Source organism: Phoenix dactylifera, chromosome 17 (assembly GCF_009389715.1).
Source record: "Phoenix dactylifera cultivar Barhee BC4 chromosome 17, palm_55x_up_171113_PBpolish2nd_filt_p, whole genome shotgun sequence".
Lineage (NCBI taxonomy): Eukaryota > Viridiplantae > Streptophyta > Magnoliopsida > Arecales > Arecaceae > Phoenix > Phoenix dactylifera.
In genome coordinates this window covers 7272837-7291777 of record NC_052408.1, presented here as the reverse complement: position 1 = coordinate 7291777, position 18941 = coordinate 7272837, and the positions used below count along the sequence as shown (strand labels likewise).

The 18941-nt window shown below is 40.7% G+C and overlaps 1 protein-coding gene and 1 long non-coding RNA gene across 2 annotated transcripts; both read left to right on the top strand.

Moving 5' to 3' along the window:
- The first annotated feature begins 2406 nt into the window (after positions 1 to 2406).
- Positions 2407 to 3004, top strand: LOC120104315. The gene is made up of 2 exons (XR_005506764.1): positions 2407 to 2563; positions 2673 to 3004. It is a non-coding gene; the product is annotated as an uncharacterized LOC120104315 (long non-coding RNA).
- A 1757-nt stretch (positions 3005 to 4761) lies between these two features.
- Positions 4762 to 8721, top strand: LOC103699752 (probable LRR receptor-like serine/threonine-protein kinase At3g47570). Its single transcript, XM_008781756.4, has 2 exons — positions 4762 to 7947; positions 8222 to 8721. Exons 1-2 carry the CDS (start codon positions 5118 to 5120, stop codon positions 8569 to 8571), a joined length of 3180 nt encoding a protein of 1059 aa, XP_008779978.2. The 5' UTR covers positions 4762 to 5117; the 3' UTR covers positions 8572 to 8721.
- Positions 8722 to 18941: the final 10220 nt, after the last annotated feature.

Sequence of the window (18941 nt, the reverse complement as noted above, 5' to 3'; positions counted from 1 at the left end):
TTAGATCTTTTGATATGTTTTGGTTTCTTGCTTGCATATGTTGTAGATAGTTCTTTAATGGTTTATATCTATTGATGCATGGATTACTTTATTATTTAATTTGTCGTAGACATAACCGGTACGACGAATGCTTAGAAATTGAGTTCGTGTGTTCAAACAATATATTCCATGATTAGATCTATCCTACATTTGAACTTTTAAATCAGAAACCGTAGAGTTTATATCTTGAATGTATTATTGTGAAGGGGGATTCCGGATCCCTAACCATCTCTTTATTATCGAACTTAATCTATTAATTAGTTTCTCTAAACTTCAAAACATCATCTTAATCCACATATTTATTGAATTAATTAATCTAAAATTATACTAAATAATCTCATATATATTTCGTTCCCTGAGGATTCGACCTCGGACTTTCGAGAATTTACTACTTGTGCGATTCTCCTGCACTTGGGAGATTAGTTTCACGAAAGCATTTTTGCGAGCGCGTCAAGTACCGTCCGGATCCTCCTCACGGCCATCCCCTATTCCGAGATCCATCCTCTCGGTTTGAAGCACCGCCGCCGCCGCCGCTTGACACCGGACCGAGCCTTCCTCGGCCGAGATCTGCCACCTCTGTCGACCGCCGGTGAGCCTCCCTCCTCTTTTGCCCTTGATTCCATACCAAATAGCATGTTTTCCCTCTCTATTTTGACCCCAAACCGAGACCCCTCTCGGTCTCTTCTTCCCTGTCAGCCACCCCAACGCCGCCGGCCGCCATGGCAGCCGGCTGGCCGTCGACCGAGGGGTGGCCTCTGGCCACCCTGCCGCCCCCTTCCTCTTCCGCTCTCCCTCTCGGTTTTCCCCTGCCGTGGGGGGGGGGGGGGAGGAAGAAGGCCCTTGCGGGCCGAACAGGGCCAAGCATGGGCCCTGTTCACCGTGGGCCCGGTTCACTGTGGGCCCAACTTGGGCCCGCTTAGGAAAAAAAAACCCGAAACCCGAAGCCCAGAACCCGAAATCCGAAACTCAGTTCAGACCTAAAATCCGAAACCTGAAACCCGAAACTTGAAACCCAGAATCTGAAATCCGAATCCATTTGGCCAATAAATAGAATTTTGCAGATAAGCCCTTGACAGTATATTATTTCACAATAGAGTATTCTGTAATTTATGTTTGGTCCCTATAAGAAAGACTATTACATAAATAATCCATTAGAGACCAACTTTGGGGGCCCTATTTGGCCGGGTCTATGCGGGCCCATTGGGCCGTGTCCGATATGGGCCCTATCGGGCCATGCCCACTATGGACCAACTCTGGGCCCTGTTGTGTTGTGTCCAATAGTATTATTTTTGAATTTTGCTTAGCTCTGAAATTAATAAGGGATTAATTAAATTTGAACAAGTGAACCTGATCCGCCTACCTAAAGTAGGAATTAAGCGAGAAGATGTAAGTAACTTAATGCTTCAAAGTGCATTTTTCTAAATTATTTGGTAAAGTAATTATTACTGGATTAAATTTTGAAATTTGTTTTGTATTTAGTAAAATGGGTCTGGCATGTTAAATTTTATTTGAAAATCATATTATATGCTCTGAAATTCGTGAAATATGACTGTACAGTTTATGAAATCTATTTTTATATTTATGCATTCTCAGTATGGCTATGATCTGTTCTTTTCTGTTCTGGCCCCGCCAATGGGGATTATACGTTGGACCTGTCGACTTGTAATCTGTGAGGAACCGGTTTCGACACCGCGCCACCGATGATTAGAATAGTGGTTTCTGGACACCGTTGCCACCGGTGACTAACAATAGTGGTTTCTGGCACTCTGTGCAACCCATGCCACTGGGTTACGTGGTCGTAGCCTATCATGTTGAGATTCTGGTATCAGAGTTTTCGGAAAAATGATAATAAGTTTTGAAAACAGCAAAACAATGATATTTATGATTTATTCCAGACATTATCCTGTATTTTGATCTGATATGCTCTGACCCCACTTTGGGGTATTTTGTTGCTTACTGGGCTAGTGTAGCTCATTATTTTATTTTCTCTATTTTTTAGATCCAGAGGCTTGATCGCACGGGATTGGGGAGTGCGTTAGATTTTCCGATGATTTTTTCGATTATTGGCATTTTAGTTAGATTAATTTGAACATTTGAATTATGTTGGCATATGCTATTTTAAAATTTTGTAAGACTGCTTCTGAACAATTTAAATAATTATGTCAGTTTTGAACATCTGTATTTGTTTTGATATGATCCGATGCCTTGCACGCCTGTGTGGCCCGCCGTGCGGGCGTGCGGCGTCTGCTGGGCTCCGGGCTCGGGGCGTGACATTTAGTCCCATATCGGTTATTCGCTGGGTAGATCTTGGGTACTTATACAAGATCAAAAAATCCAAATAACATCTTCCAGCTAGCCATTTTGGGTGAGGTCCTGGGTTGTTACAATTGCCGACCGTATGAGCAAAGAGATCACTGCACTTGCTCCTAGCAGCATGAAGATCAAGGTGGTGGCACCACCTGAAAGGAAGTATAGTGTCTGGATCGGAGGTTCCATCTTGGCTTCTCTAAACACATTCCAGCAGGTAAACCATTATCATTTGTCCTCTCTCCCCAATTTTGGATCTGCCTTGGTGCCCTATTTTCTTTCTCCTCTGATGATTCTATTTGCTTGGCCTTTTGAATGCATCGCAGATGTGGATATCCAAGGCAGAATATGATGAATCTGGACCAGCCATTGTTCACAGGAAGTGCTTCTAGATGTTCTTTCAGGATATTGGTTCTGCATCTTTATGTATCTGATGGTAGTAGATGCATCCAAGGTATGGTCTTGTTGGTTGGTTAATTTTATGTTTGATTTTTTTTTCTTTTTTGCCCTTTTTTTGATTTTTTTTTTTGTTGGTTGGACTCGTTTTCCACCTTGTTATATCGGATATATTGTTATCTAAGTATGCTAGATATGTACCTGTGCAAGTAGTTTGGATTGAGCTACTCTGAAGGTCAATGCTTTGCTGAAATTTCTACAACGCAACTACATCCTCCGTTGATCATGTTTAGATTTGTTGTTGGGTTTGTTTGTTGATCTCTTCAGTCTTCTTGCTAGAAGAATTGTTTTTTTTTTTTACCCGCATTCTGACTATCAAAGCAGTATGCACTTACACATGTTCCTGTAGTGGTTGATGAGATTGTGGTTCATATCTTTACTCGTGCATAGATGTGGAAAATGTGTGCAATTTAAGAGTCCCTATGTACGCGTACAGAGATCATGTGTAGATCACGTGATGCATCTTTGAGGGACATCAATATCCGGGAACATCAAATTGAGAAATTTCCAGCATTATCCTCCAGTAAAAGTGTTCTACTATTAAGACTCAGTATTATCCTTCAGTGAAATGGTTTTACTTGTTAATGAATCCAAAGGTTAACGTTGCATGCTAGTCTGGGGCATTTTGTTGGACTTTCCATTCATGGTTTCTGCAGACTTGACCATGAAAATACTATTATTCCGAAGAAAAGGATCAATTGTAAACTTTGATTAATGGGAGCTTTAAGAGACCTACGGGGGAGTGCAAGATCTCCTCGCTGATCATGCCTTACAATTTATGAAGAGTAGCTATGGTTATCTTTAGTTTTCTTTTTCTTATTTTTTTTTTAAGAAACAACTTAGGCACGTCCTTTGAGGGCTTGAAATCTATCCAGAAATTTACAATTTTTTAGAGAACCGTCATCCAGGCCTTACTTAGAAAAATAATTTATCTATATTCTTTTATATATTCGAAAGTGGCTTTAGAATATGTCCAATATTCTTCTAAGTTGCTAAGATTTATTCATTTTTTTGTGTAATATCTTTTATGCTTCTCGGTTCTACTTCTTTGTCGATGGAAGTCCAATTTACACTTTTGAACCATGCAAAATTGAGAGAGTTAGATGATTCATAGGCATGACAAAAAAAAAATAATGGAATTTGTTAAACTGAAGACTGAAAGGATCCAATCTCTACTAAAAACAACAAGAAAAGAATTATATAATCATAATCGTTGGGAAGAAAAAAAATCGTAAAACTAACTGATTAAAATAAAAACTTAGATATATTAAGTAAGAAATATGAAAGACTTTTTGGATTCCGCACAAGAAAATTGCCAAGAAAGTAAGACTTTAGAGTTTGTTAGTGTATTAGAGTAAGAAGAGATATTTTAGGAACAAGAGATAAGATCATTTTATCTAGCTGATGAAAAATTAGTTTATCCATCTTTGAGATGGTTAAGTGTTTCTACTCATTTTACGGATAAATTAATGTTCATAGAAACTTTTTTTTTTCCTTTTAACCTCCTATGCCGGCTAGTCTCGCATAGAAACTCATATGTGCGTGCCTGGATGGTGCTACTTTTTTGGCGTTTGCGAGTGGGTTCCAGATTTTGTTGGGGCAGTCGTAAAAGTTGGGTGAGGACGATATCAGAGGGTCAAATTGATGAAATGTTTGGTAAGGGGATAGGGCGTCCTTCTGACGTATATAATGTTAAAATAACAAAATCTTTGGCGCGTGTCGAAGACGTTCTCAGGTTTAATCAAGTTCAGATCTGGATCATTGTCCATTTATTCGTCTTCTTCTTATCCGTTCTGCCATGAAAAGATAGGAAGAAGACTAATAATACTAGAACATCTTAGTAGTCTTTCCGGCAAGACAAGCACACCTTAGCCAAAGAGACTGGATTTCCACTCAAGTTGCACTCAAAAAAAATAAAAAAAAGAAAAAGTGGTCCAAGGAGTTTCGCGCGCTGTGCCTTGGAAGACCAGTACCCTGTCTTGTTCAGCGCCGGAACAATAAAAAAAGCAACGCCTTCCGCGCGCTTGTTTCGGGGGCTGCACCTTTCCGATCAATACAAGGCTTTCCAATCCCACTAGACTAAAAAAATATATTATTATTTTGAATTGTTTATTCAAAAGTATTATTAGAAATTTAACAATATTTTTTTATAGGATTATTTCCAAGTAGCTATAAATGGAGACTCCTCCAGATATCACCCGGCCAAGAAATCCCACTAGCTATAAAGCCTGCATGCATGCTCTTGGAAGGTCATCCAAAGCCTCCACCAAGCTATATTGTTCATTGTTTTCCTCTCAGACTTCCAAGTAGCGCACATGGGATATCTCTCCAACTCACAGAGGGCATGCTCTTGGTGGTCGTCTCGTATGCCTGCAACTCTTCTTCTACTCTTGTGTCCTTTTGTGCTCTCATCTCCCCATTCTCCTTCTATCACCACCAGAACTGCAACCTCCTTCGTGGGCAGCAACAGCAAAAGCGTAAGCGACCACTCAGCTCTCATTTCATTTAAGTCTAACATATATCATGATCCATATGGGGCTCTGTCTTCCTGGGACAACAAGTCGCTTCATTTCTGCCAGTGGCAAGGCATCACATGTGGTAGTCGGCACCCTGAGAGGGTCATTGCTCTGGACTTACCCTCCCTTGGCCTGGCCGGAACCATATCACCATTCGTAGCCAACCTCACCTTCCTCAGAAGACTGAGTCTCCAAGAGAACAAACTCGACGGATCCATTCCTCAAGAGCTCGGCCATTTGCATCAACTGGGACTTCTCAACCTAAGCGTGAATTCTCTGGAAGGACAAATTCCATCCAGTCTTGGCAACTGCAGACATCTGATTTCGCTTGACCTAGGTAAGAACCTCCTCAACGGACAAGTGCCCCATGAGTTGGGATCACTTCATCAGCTCATTGACTTGGTCCTCCAAACGAATAATCTTACGGGAGCCATGCCAATATCTTTGGCCAACCTCTCCTCTTTGGACTCCCTCGACTTGTCGCACAACATGATTACGGGCGACATCCCACCTTGGGTAGCGAACCTGACCTCCGTCACCTTTTTTAATCTTGAAAGCAACGCTCTGTCGGGGGGCATTCCATCTTCATTATGTCGTCTTCCCTCTCTTGCTGCCCTCGGTGTACAAGAAAACCAGTTATCAGGCATGATTCCTCCCTGTCTCTACAATCTCTCAAGCATCCGTCAATTGAGCGTGGGGCTCAACAGTCTCGGAGGGACCATCCCATCTGACATAGGTAGCACTCTTCCCCACCTCATAAATCTCGAGATGGCCGGCAATCACTTCACCGGACTTATCCCTTCTTCATTATCCAATGCTTCTGGACTGTTTCGCATACAGCTCCAAACAAACAATCTCCATGGAAAAATCCCTCGTAACCTTGGAACCTTACAGAACCTGTCGATCCTGGCACTTTTTGGGAACCAACTAGCAGCCAATGTGGCCGACGATTGGAGCTTCCTTACTGCTCTAACCAACTGCAGCAAATTGAGAGCACTAGTGATCGGCTACAACCGCCTCTCTGGTGTCTTACCCAATTCCATTTCCAACCTCTCCACAGATATCCAGATCCTTGATCTTTCAAATAACCAGATATCTGGAAGCCTGCCTTCAGGTATAGGGAATCTTAAAAACCTGGGTATACTTTACTTGAATGCAAACCTTCTTACTGGGGACATTCCTGCCTCTCTTGGAAATCTTAATGCCCTGAATGTACTGGATATGTCTTACAACAATTTCTCCGGCCAAATTCCTCCTTCAATGGGAAACATTAGTCAATTGAATTGGCTCTCTTTGGGAGTAAACATACTGAGCGGAAGTATTCCAACCCACCTTGGAAACTGCAAGAACTTGCAGGCACTAGAACTCTCCTACAATCATCTTACAGGCCCTATACCCATAGAGATTCTTAGCCTGTCTTCCCTATCTGAAGCCCTACACATATCACACAACGCATTACATGGGTTCTTACCTTCAGAAATTGGCAACCTGATAAATGTCAATGACCTCGATTTTTCCGAGAACAGACTGTATGGCGAAATCCCTGATAGCATCGGCGAATGCGTGGTCCTTGTAAACCTTAGTCTGGGCGGTAATTTTTTTGAGGGGGTCATCCCGAAATCATTGGCCAATCTAAAGGGCCTTCAATTTCTGGACCTCTCGAGCAACAACCTGTCGGGGCATGTACCAGAGTATTTCCAAATGTTTCACTCGCTCCAGTTTCTGAATCTCTCTTCCAACAACCTTGAGGGCGAGGTTCCGCTAGGTGGTGTCTTCACAAATATGAGCAAATTTTCACTTATTGGAAATCGAAAGCTCTGTGGTGGAATCCATGAACTGCACCTGCCACCCTGCCCCTCTACCCAACCCCATGGGAAAAAACACAAAGCTGCTATCTTGGTGGTGATCATCGCAGTTTCCAGTGGAGTTCTAGTTGTGACTCTGATTCTCTTCTTCGTGTTACTTTACCGGACTCGAAAGACAAGAATGAGATGTTCATCCATGGCTGCCATGAGAACAGAACATGTTAGAGTCTCTTACGCCGAGTTGGTCAGAGCAACTGATGGGTTGTCTTCAGCAAATCTGATTGGTGTTGGGAGTTTCGGTTCTGTATATAAAGGGGTCATGGACTGGGATGATATAAAGATGGTTGCTGTAAAGATACTGAACCTTCAGCAGCAGGGGGCTTCAAGGAGTTTCATTGCTGAATGTGAGGCCTTGAGAAGCATCCGACACCGGAACCTGGTCAAAATCATAACTGCATGCTCTAGTGTTGATTTTAGAGGTAATGATTTCAAAGCATTGGTTCTTGAATTTATGGAGAATGGTAGCTTGGAACGATGGCTGCATCCGGAAGTGAATGAGCAATGCCCGATGAGGAATTTGAATTTAGAACAGAGAGTGAGCATAGCCATCGATGTGGCTTCTGCACTGGATTACCTTCATCATCACAGCCTGGTGCCAATCGTGCATTGTGATCTCAAGCCGAGCAACATTCTTCTGGACGGCGACATGACTGCCCGTGTGAGTGACTTCGGGCTGGCGAAGTTTCTCTCTGAATCTACTAATTCATTCTCCATGTCTGCTAGCTTGGCAGCGATAAAAGGATCGGTTGGATACATCGCTCCAGGTGAGAATCCATGCACAAATATTTCTACTTCTCAGTTTCTTCCTACGTACGTAGGCTAATATAGACTACTAATGAGCAGCTAAAGACAGATAGGCTAATCTGGTTCATTCATTATAGTGCAACATATTTCTGCCTTCTGATTTGAATTTATGCTTCTAATATAATCTCTCGGTGGCATAGAGAAATGATCCACTTCTTTGTTTTGTTTGTGGAGCGATTTATCTTGAATGTTTAATTATGTTTTTGCCGTTGTCTTTGTACAAACATATATCAGAGTACGGTTTGGGAAGCCAAGTATCGACCCAAGGAGATGTGTACAGTTATGGAATACTTCTTTTGGAGATGTTTACGGGAAGGAGACCCACTGATGAAGCCTTCAATGAGAGCCTAGATCTTCATCGATTTGTTGAGATGGCTTTTCCTACTCAAATTATGAACATCGTAGATCCGCAGTTGATACGAGAGGAAGAGTATGAAATTATCAATGACAGGATACGAGAGTGCTTAATTTCAGTGATCAACATTGGGCTACAATGTTCCAGCAAATTACCCAAAGAACGAATGCATACGGGAGATATTGTTAAAAAAATGACCGCAGCGAGGCAGATACTTGGCCGGGTCTAAAGTCATAGAGAATGGTCCACAAATATTAGTAAGCTATTATGAAGGCTTACGTAAACATACATTAATATGTAGCCGCCGTTACTTCCCTAAGCCGCTTGTTTTTGCTGTTGCTTCCTATGCTCATTCCCTTCGACCTGTTTTCAGTTTTTAGTTTTTCCCTTTTGTTTGGGCCTGCTATTGTTTGCGGGGGCTCTCTTTGGATTTGAAATGAGTCTTGTCATAGTTGCGCGAGCCATTTTTTTCTTGACACACGGGAGAGGTCACTTTCTGCCTCCATCTTGCTTGCGATTTGTATATTTCTACCTCTTATTTTGATGCTTTTTATCTTTTAATCCTTCCACTTGGTAGAGAAAAGGAAACAAGCAAGTATAAAATGTGTTGTGATTAATGGAAATGTTTAGTGTTAATTAACGTGATTACTTTTGTTTAATCTTTCTCAATAATAAAAAGTGTGTTAACTGTGTACAAAATTAATATAAGTATATATAAAGTGTTATGCCTCGAGCTTGGAGCGCGGCAGATGCGGCACACCTGCACGGCGGACCGTATAAGCATGCAAGGTTGCAAATCATATCGAAACAATGACAAATTCTTGAAATTTATTTATTTTTTATGAATAATTTATTCGAAGCAAACTTCTAAAGTTTCAAAATACCATATGTCAACATAAATCAAATACTCTAACTAATCTATTTAAAATGCCAATAACTGAAGGAATTATCGGAATCTAGTGCACTCCCCAATTTCGTACGATTAAGCCTCTAGATCTTCAAAACAGACAAAATATGATAATGAGCTACATTAGCCCAGTAAGCAACATAATACTCCAGAGTGGGGTCAAAGCATCCTAAATATTTAATCAAAATATAAAGTAATGACTGGAAAATAAATCCAAAATAACATATTTTTCTTTTGAAATTTATTGAGCATTTTTATAAAAACTCTGATATCATAATTCCAACATAAATAGGCTGCGACCATGTAACCCAGTGGCATGGGTTGCACAAAGTGCCAGAAACCACTATTGTTAACCACAGGTGGTAACGGTGTCCAGAAACCACTATTCTAGTCACTGATGGCGCAATGTCAAAACCAGTTCCTTACATATTACAAGTCGACAGGTTCAATGAATAATCTTCAATGGCGGGGACAGAACAGATCATAGTCATACTGAGAATACATACATATAAAGCAGATTTTATAAGTCGGCTAGTCATATTTTACAGATTTCATAACATATAACAAAATTTTAAAATGATTATTAATACACCTGATCTGTTTTACTAAGTACAATATATATATATATATATATATATATATATATATTTAATCAATTAATAATTATTTTATAAAATAATTTGGAAAACATACTTTATTAGGTTAGTTATCTTTTTTTCGCTTCAATAATTCCACTTCGATTAGATGGGTCAAATGTATCTATTTTAATATAATTAAAATATTATACATTTAATTATCATTTCAGAAATCAAGCGGAGCGCAAATTAAATACTATTAGAGCAAATTAAATACTATTAGAGCACGACCTCATGCCCCCAAATCAGATCAATGGTAGTCAACCGGCACGAAGAAGAACGAAAGAAAAGAGGAAAAGGACTATCAAAGCACCAATCAAACTTGGCTTGATCATTGCCGATCTCCTTGACTGACGGCCACTCGAACGACATCTCGGAAGGCGGTGAAGCTTGGCCAAACTCGGCGGCTGGCGGAATGAGGAAGAAAAGGGCCCGGGTAGAGTACACTGTTTTTGGATGAAGGCCCGGTGATTTGCCGGTTAATTCAAAGAAAAGCGATGGCTAGATGACCAAAAGGAAGAGAGAGAGGAGGCAGGAGAGAGAGAAGAAGAGAGAGGAGGAAGGAGAGAGGAGAGAGAAAACTCTCCTCTTCCTACTCAAAACAGGGGATCTTTCTCCTCCTTCCTTCACGATCGGTTCTAGGGGCGGCCATAGTGGCCAGCTCCGACGGCAACAGGAGGCGGCTCCGCCAACCTCGGTGGCCGACGGCGGCAAGCAAGGGCCAGCGACGAAAAAGAAAAGGAAGAAAGGGCCGAAAACAGGGGTTTCGGCCCCTCTCTTCCTTCCTTCGAGTTCTCCAACGGTGGGACTCCAGTGACAGCCGACAGCATCAAAGGGGACAAGCCCTCTTCTCCAGCGACAAGGGCCGGCAGCGAAGGAGGCCGGCAAAGGAAGAATCAATAGGGATTTTCAAATGTAAAAATAGAGGATTAATCAGAGCCTTTTTATTGTCGAGTTTTTTTCGGCGAACAAAGAAACAGAGGAGAAGATGATCAAGGCTCATATCTGTGATTCCGGCGAAGCTTCCGGCGGCGTTCCCAGCGACAAATCAAAGAAGAAAGACCCGCAAGAGAGCTCGGATCATGGTGATTTCCTTACATAAAGTAAGGCATACGTATTATTAAATATGAGAGACTGAAAGATGAAATTAAGTATGACTACGTCATTAAGTGGGAGTCCAACTCATAATAAAATAAAAAAATAGAAAGACAGAAGAAAGAAAGAAAGGAGACTTGTAGTTACCTCTGTGATGTGTTCTGAATGGCATGTGGTACTGGCGTGGGCATATCCCTATTGGACTGTGACGCAATTATGCTTGCCATGGTTGTAAAACCGGATGATCTTATGCAGAAGGACTTTCCAATGCCCATGACTTCAGAACAAATATCAACAGAATACTTGCAGGAAAATTATACTATTGAGAGTACAAAAACTTTATTAAATAATAAAAATATTGCAACTTAATTTTGAAGCAAAATTCTCTCTTTAAGGACAATTAACCCTTCTCTTCAAAAATATTTATTTTTAAAAAAAATAATAAGAAAAGTTGGTAATCTCTATATGGGCCGAAGCATCTATTTCGTTTCACAATAAGAGCCATGTTCGAGCATTGTGGAGAAGAGAGGGCTTTGAAAGCACTCTCTCCCCCTCTCTCTGTCTCTTTCGGTCTCCGCCGCCATCTCCTTCTCACTCCCTCCCTTCCTCCCTCTCTCGTTTCCTCCTCCTTTCTCTCTCTCTCTCTCTCTCTCTCTCTCTCTCTCTCTCTATTTTTCTCTATTTCTTTCTTCCTCTCCCTCTCCCTCCCTGGTTTCTCGATCCAAAGGCCGGAATCATTTCGGATGGCTTTTGATACGGTTCAATACACCTCAAATTGGACTATTCGGGACAATACTAACGACCTTGATGCAATCTATATGATGTCATAGTCCCTTTTGCGGAGATGAGGGGAGCTTGGGAGGATTTGGTTTATGCAGTCATTGCCTCCAATGTAATTCTTGGTAGGGACTCTTGGATGGTTATCAGCTGGTTAGTTGATCAGCAAATTTATATTGAGGATTTCCATCCTATGCTGGAGGACATAAGGAGGATCATTACACTACAAAAAAAAGCAGCAAAGCCGACTCTTGAATGCCGATGCTAGGGAAAAGCGTCGGCAAATTTGTCTTCCGCACCAAATTTTTTCGACGCTTTTAATCAACGATGCTTAAAAGCGTCGTCATAGTCCTCAAGAGAAAACGACGCCAGGAAGCATGCGAATGGACCTAGGACGACGCTATTACGCGTCATTGTTTTTCCCAAGATACAACGACAGTTATAAGCGTCGGTCTAGCAAACGTAAGCGTCGATCTTAGACGACGCGTATAAGCATCGTCGAAGGCGAGGATACCTCTTAACCCAGCGCCCAACCCCGATCGAGCCCTTATTTCTCCTCTCCAGCGCCAACCGACCTGCTGCCCTAGATTCCATCTTGCTCGTCTCCGGCGCTGCCCTATCCTTCCGTCTTCCTCCTCTCCAGTGCCGGATGTCCGACTCCAACCTCCTCTCCTCCTTCCTCCTCTCCGGCGCCGACCGACCGATCCCAACCTCCTCCGCCCGAGGTATTTTTCTCCTCCTCCCTCCGCTTCCTCCTTCTCGCTTGTTTTCCTCCTTCTCTGCCTCCTCTTGTTCTTGTGTTCGTTGGTATTTTTTCCCTTTTTTTACTGATTCTCTAGCTTCGCCTCCGCCCGAGGATCTCCTCCTCCTCCCTCCTCTCCGGCGTCGTCCGAGTAGCCCTCAAGACTCGATCGAGCGGTATCCCTCCTGTCCGGAGACCTGCGTCGACCGACCGACCTGCGGATTCAAGTATATAGTGATCAAGGGGAGACCCTGCAAGGTTCGTGCGAACTTTCGTTCATTTCTGCGATATTTTTTTTTTTGATCTGATTGATGGTTTGTACTATAATATTCGCGTGCTTTCTCTCTGTGAGATAAGTTCTCTAGATTTCTTGTGGATTAATGATTTGGCTTGATCTATGAGAAGGTTTTTCTCGTGAGATTTGTCATGGATGTTTAGGGGTTACGGTGGCTCTATGTTGTTGAATTCTATTTGTCCTTAACACCCATCTATAGCTATTGATGCCCATGCTGATGGTATTCTGAATTTTGTACTTGCTATGTTCATTTTGTGGGGTGTACATTTGTAAATGCCATGGTTATGGAATCTGTGAACAAGAGTTCCAGGGAGTCCTGTATCTGACTTCAAATAGGGTCACCTGTAACTGGCTTTCCAAGTTGCATCATATTGAACTAGACAATTTATCATCCTTTGCTCTTGTCAAATCGATTCAGATCACATGTCAATACATAATGTAATATTGAGAAAAGCAGATATAACTGAAGACCTACTACAACGATATCAAACAAGAATCAGATTTCAATGACATTTGTTATGAGTCAACTCCAAATTGTTGCCATATGATTTCTTATTATACAGGATACATGCCAGGCCCATAACATGGTGAAGAACTTATACATATCGCGTTATACAACCTCTTCCCATGAAACAAGTCAATTGAATCATAAACATATGTGACACCCACCCACACATGCATCATGCACGATGCCTGTCTTGTAGGGACCAGGTCAATTATGAGTTGGCTTTTGAAAAATAAGTATTTATTGTGCAATAGCCAACCCAAGCTGATGACACAATCAGGTTTATCTTTTATGGGTATGTCTAGATCTATATTTGATAACAACTAAAACAATCTCGATATATTAATTTAAATGAATAAACCAGTTTTCAGTGAATATAAATTAGTATTATGGGTCTGTTAAGCAAGGTAAATTTACTCTTTGGAGAGAGTATCAACCTGGAATAAATGAAACTTGTCTAAGCAAGTTAGAATGAGTGTAGAAAAGCTTTTTTGAAAAAAAAACTATGGTACTTCATCTTTATACACATACAAGAATTGAGAATAATTCATGAATATTACCAAGATGCTGAAGCCATACACTTCAAACTTAAGGTTTATTACTTTTTGGTCTCTGATCCATGATGAGTCTGAAAGTGGGTGGTAATATGAGGTATGTCAGTGCTTTTGAGGGGACATATGTCCATTCATTAGGTATAAGCCCAAGATATGTCAAGGATAAGCCTGCAAAATAGGGAGACTTTTCTTAAGCCAAGATATGTCAAGGATGATATGAGGTCCCACTGGTGTACCTCCTTTCCATCAATGCTATGTTTTAGAATTCAGTAGAGTGTCCATCAGTTAAAGTTGTACTCCATATTTTAGCTGAATTTATTCCCACAAGAGGCAGCTTTTAAAGTAATAAAACATCTGTTAGGCCGTTTAAGGATGAATATAAATTGACCAAAGTATCCAATAAAATGAACAAAAACAATAAGAATATTGTTTATCTTATTGTTTGGCCGATATGTTTTGTACTTCCACATATCCTAATTTTATTTATCATTTTTATATAAATTGTAGTTCAATCGGTATTCTAATAGAATGGACAAAAGTTGGATAAATAAGTTGAGATCCAGTATTAAATATTTGGATAGAGTTCATAATTTCATTAAGTTTGCTTTTGAGAAATCTAATATGAACAGAAAGATTTTATATCCATGTCAAAAATGTGTAAACGGTTCTACTCTTGATCCAAAAATTGTTGGAGAACATTTGGTGTGGAATGGTTTTCTAAAGGGTTATACTGAATGGGTACTTTATGGAGAGTTCACACCTTCATGTAACCAACCCTCCTATCTAGAACACACCTTCAATTTTGGAACCAGTGACATAGAACAAAATATTGTAAAAGAAGATGATATAAGGGGCTTACTTAGAGATGCTCTTGGACATAATATTAAAACTGTAGAAGAAGATGAGTGTACAGTTATTGATCAGTCCATGCATATTGAGGAATCTATACATTCTATTGACACAGCTCGTTATGATAACTTGGTAAAAGATTGTGATCAAGAACTGTATCCGGGTTGTAAGAATTTTACGAAGATCTCTTTTCTTCTGCATTTATTACATTTGAAATATTTGAATAGGTGGTCCAGCAAGTCTTTACTATGCTTCTTCAATTATTAAAAGATGCATTTTTGGAAGGTGTTACTTTGCCATCATCTTCATATGAAGCCAAAAAAACTAATAAAAGAGTTGAACCTTGGATACGAGAAGATATACAGTTGTCTGAATGACTGCATTTTATGTCGCAGTGAAAATATCAACCAAGAGTCGTGCCAAATATGTGGAACTTTACGATGGAAAAAACATAAAGAATGACTGAATTCGTAAGTTCTTTTGAAACTATTTGAAACTCTACTAACATATAGCACGTATCATGATATATAGTTTGTCAATATACTTTCTGTATGTGTAGATAGTAGAGCATGGAAGGGAGCCTAGTGAGGTAGAGTTTTATAAGATGACCCACACCCACCGAGATGGCAGCTTTATTCGGGATGAGTCGAGAGATATAGTTGTATGTATTCATTTTTTATTTGTTCACAATTTTTTTATTAATTTTACTTCTTTTAAAATATTAATGTAACTGTTTTTTTTTAGAGAGATATAGGAAAGAGCTACAACTCTTATTTCAGAGTGCGTCGGGGAGTCATCATCATCCGACGCGGCCAGTTGCGTCGAGGCTCAAGTTTATGCCGAATTGATGGGCCCAGAATGTTATGGTCGTGTGAGGGGTTACGGTGTCGGAGTTACCCCCACTCAGTTGTCTGCAGTGAGCCGATATACCCAAGATGCCAGACAAGGTAGTAGCACTGCAGAGGTTTGTAGTTTGAAGACAGAGATGGCACAGATAAAGCAGTCATATGAGACAAAGATAGAGGAGATGAGGTAGAGTTATAGGACCGATATGGAGGAGTTGAAGCAGAGCCAAGAGTTGAAGATACAATCTTTGCAGGATCAGCTTGACCATATTTTATCTTTTTTGCAGAGATTTGCTCCTTCGGTACATAACTAAATCTATATGAATATTTTACGTAATTATAATGTATTCTTGTATGAGCGTGATGACTTTCGTATTTTTAATTTCTAAAGTATTTTTTTCTTGTAGGTTGCTGATACTTCATCTATTCGTAGAGATCATGATACCGTCGACCCCTGATACATCATAGATTGTTTACCTAGGAATTTGAGATGTATGTTTTTAGTGTCGCCTTTAACGACGCTTTATAGCATCGGGCAAGACCACAAGCCGATGCTTTTAAGCTTCGGCCTAGTCCGACACAAACCAACGGTTTCAAGCATCGGTTCATATTAGCCGATGCTTTTAAGCGTCCGTTAACTCGCAGATGAACGACTTAAGGTTTGGAGCAGCAAACTTATCTTATTTCCTTTCCCCAACTAATTTCAAGGTCCTCTACCTAAAAGACCGTTCCATCTATTGCAGCTAGAGGTCCTGGATTCGAGCCGCTACACCTTCTCAGGAGAGCTTGATGTGGGAATTAGAAACATTTTGGGTCTAGTCCACCTGGATATATCTTTCAATGGATTCTCAGGAGTCATCCTTGATAACTTCCATGGCCACACCCAAACAATTTTATCATTCCATTACCAATTTCATTCTAATCTTGGTCGACGCTTCAGTTGCTTGATCTTGGGAACAATTCCATTGATGGTGAAATCAAAATTAATTTCACAGAATTGGTTCATCTCCAATTCCTCAGTCTCTCGTGGAATGGGCTCATGGCGGTCTTCCGGAGACTCTTTCCTCATGCAAGGCCATGAAAAGTTTGGACCCAGTTGAAAATAACCTTTATGGCTAAATTCCAACAAGCTCCTTCAAAAACCTACTGGCCCTCTCCCATGTCTCACTTTCAAAGTATAATTTTTTCAATATCATAGAAAAATTGGGAGCATTTTGGGAGTGCTGGAACTTGACTACCCTCTTTCTAATAATGAACTATCAAGGAGAGAAGATACCGGAGGATGGAATACAAAGTTACTAAATGGGTTCTTACCATTATAAAATTTGCTCCCAAAGGTTCTAACCCCTTGTGGCTGAGGAATTTTGTTAGCATGCTGCCAATTGTTACTTAACAGTTAAGGCACGTCGCACCAAATCAAGTAACATATCGGTATTCTACCCTAGGTAAAGTGGTGGCCCTAGGATCCTCAGGTAAGCTAATTTGGATGCTTCTCTACAAATTTTCTCCTTCCACACTAGCCCAGGGATCCTCAGGTATCCCAACTAATTCGCCCATCTTTTTCTTGATAATTTGCTGTCTCCAAGTTGTCCATAGGCTAAAACCTTGCATGGTAAACTGGGTAAGTTGAGCCAACATTAAAACTGTTTCCAGATGCTGGCTGAGAAAGGGCAATTAAGAAACAAACGATCCAAAAATTCATCATCATTTTTTGCAAAGCACAAAGATGGAAGGGCCAAACAATTTTTTGTTTCAAAGTTTATCAACTGTATGGAGTTTTTCTAAGGATAACCCAATTTCTAAGGATATGTTTTCCAAGCAAAAGATGCAACAGGAGATCAGTTGGCCCCATTTATCAGAATAGCATATGTGTCCTTGACAGTAAAAATTTCATGCTTATTCCATATACAAAAAATTCCGTCAGTATTTAATATTGGATGGAAGTATTGCAGCATATTAAACAGTCCTGTGGATCATCTCCCAACATAATTGAACTGCTGTTACAAGAATCTTTGAAGTCATGGTCCCAAGGAAATTTCATGATATCTACTATAGTTTGGAGTGTCCCATAGTAGGGCACATAGAAGAGAAGCTTTGCATTTGTCATAACAAGGCATATTGATGCAGCACAACTGCAGGGAAAGAGGAGAAGAAGGAAAAACAAAAGAGGAAGAAGGAAGAAGAGGTTATAGAGACGCAGAAAAAAGAGAAGGGGAGGAGGAGGAAGAAGAAGAACAAGAAGAAGGCTAGGGTCTTTGTTCTACGTACTTAGAGGCTTATACTTAAAGTTCTCAAATGCAAGATATGCGTCTAATGGTTTTAAGTGTAATATAACTGGACAGGAAATTCTTGCCCAAAATGATCATTGCAATTTGAGTTGTAGAAGAAAGTACCACTAGATATCAATGGGGATCGAACTCTTTTAGTGGGAATCTCACCTATAGAAAAGCCTTTAGTAGGATTGAAGTTGAATTTGCTTTTGACTTTTGGAAAGCTGCACCAACAAGAAATTCTTGTATTATTTGGATCTTGCAAATTATCTTGATAGGGAGATCGAGTGCTAGCTTCCAATAACTCCTCCTATCATGGTTTAATTGTGAGCAGTGTAGAAATATCTATACTCTGTAATGCACAATACACTTACAGAATTCATATTGGGAAAGCATTACGAGTATTGTTGCACCACATGAAAAGCAACAATTTCCGGGTGTTTGCGAGTGGGTTCAGCTGACTGTTCAACGTTCTAGACCGTTGCCACGTGTGAATTTCGTGCGGGCAGTCGTCGTTGTGTGAGACCGATATCAACGGCTCAAATCGTTGAAACGTAGGGAAGGGGATAGCGTCCTTTTGAGGTTTCACAGCGTATAGAACGTTAAAATAATAATATCAGCCGGTCAAATTGTTGAAAATGACAAATCTGACTCCGACGCGTGTCCAAGACGACAACGCTAATGTCCTTCTCAGACTTGATCAAGTCCGCATCTAGATCATTCTCCATTTGTTTCAGTCTTCCTTCAATCTTTTCTGCTATGACTGAGGCAGTCCTCCGTGCAAGACATGCATATCTTAATCAAGAAGATTAACATCCCTTCACTTCCCAGGCAACTAAGATTTGCACTCATGTTGCACCGCTGCCCGCCCGCAAACAGTAGTTCAGGAATTCTTCTGCGATGTGGCCCGGAAGGGAAGTACCGAGTCTTGTTCAGCGGCGGAACAATGAAAAAAACGCCTTCCACACGCTTGTTTCGGGTGCTCCAACTTTCCAGTCAATACCAGTCAGCCTGATGTTGATACTCGACGAATGGGTAACAAGTCTTGAAAGAAAACCAGCTTCGATCTCTTAAGGGCTTATCAGCTCCCACACATTATGGATAAATAATTTTTAGAAATTGTCA

Coding starts and splice junctions, on each gene's coding strand:
- LOC103699752 (XM_008781756.4), top strand. CDS start 5,118: ATGGGATATCTCTCCAACTCACAGAGGGCATGCTCTTGGTGGTCGTCT. Junction 7,948..8,221: donor GGTTGGATACATCGCTCCAG/GTGAGAATCCAT, acceptor AACATATATCAG/AGTACGGTTTGGGAAGCCAA.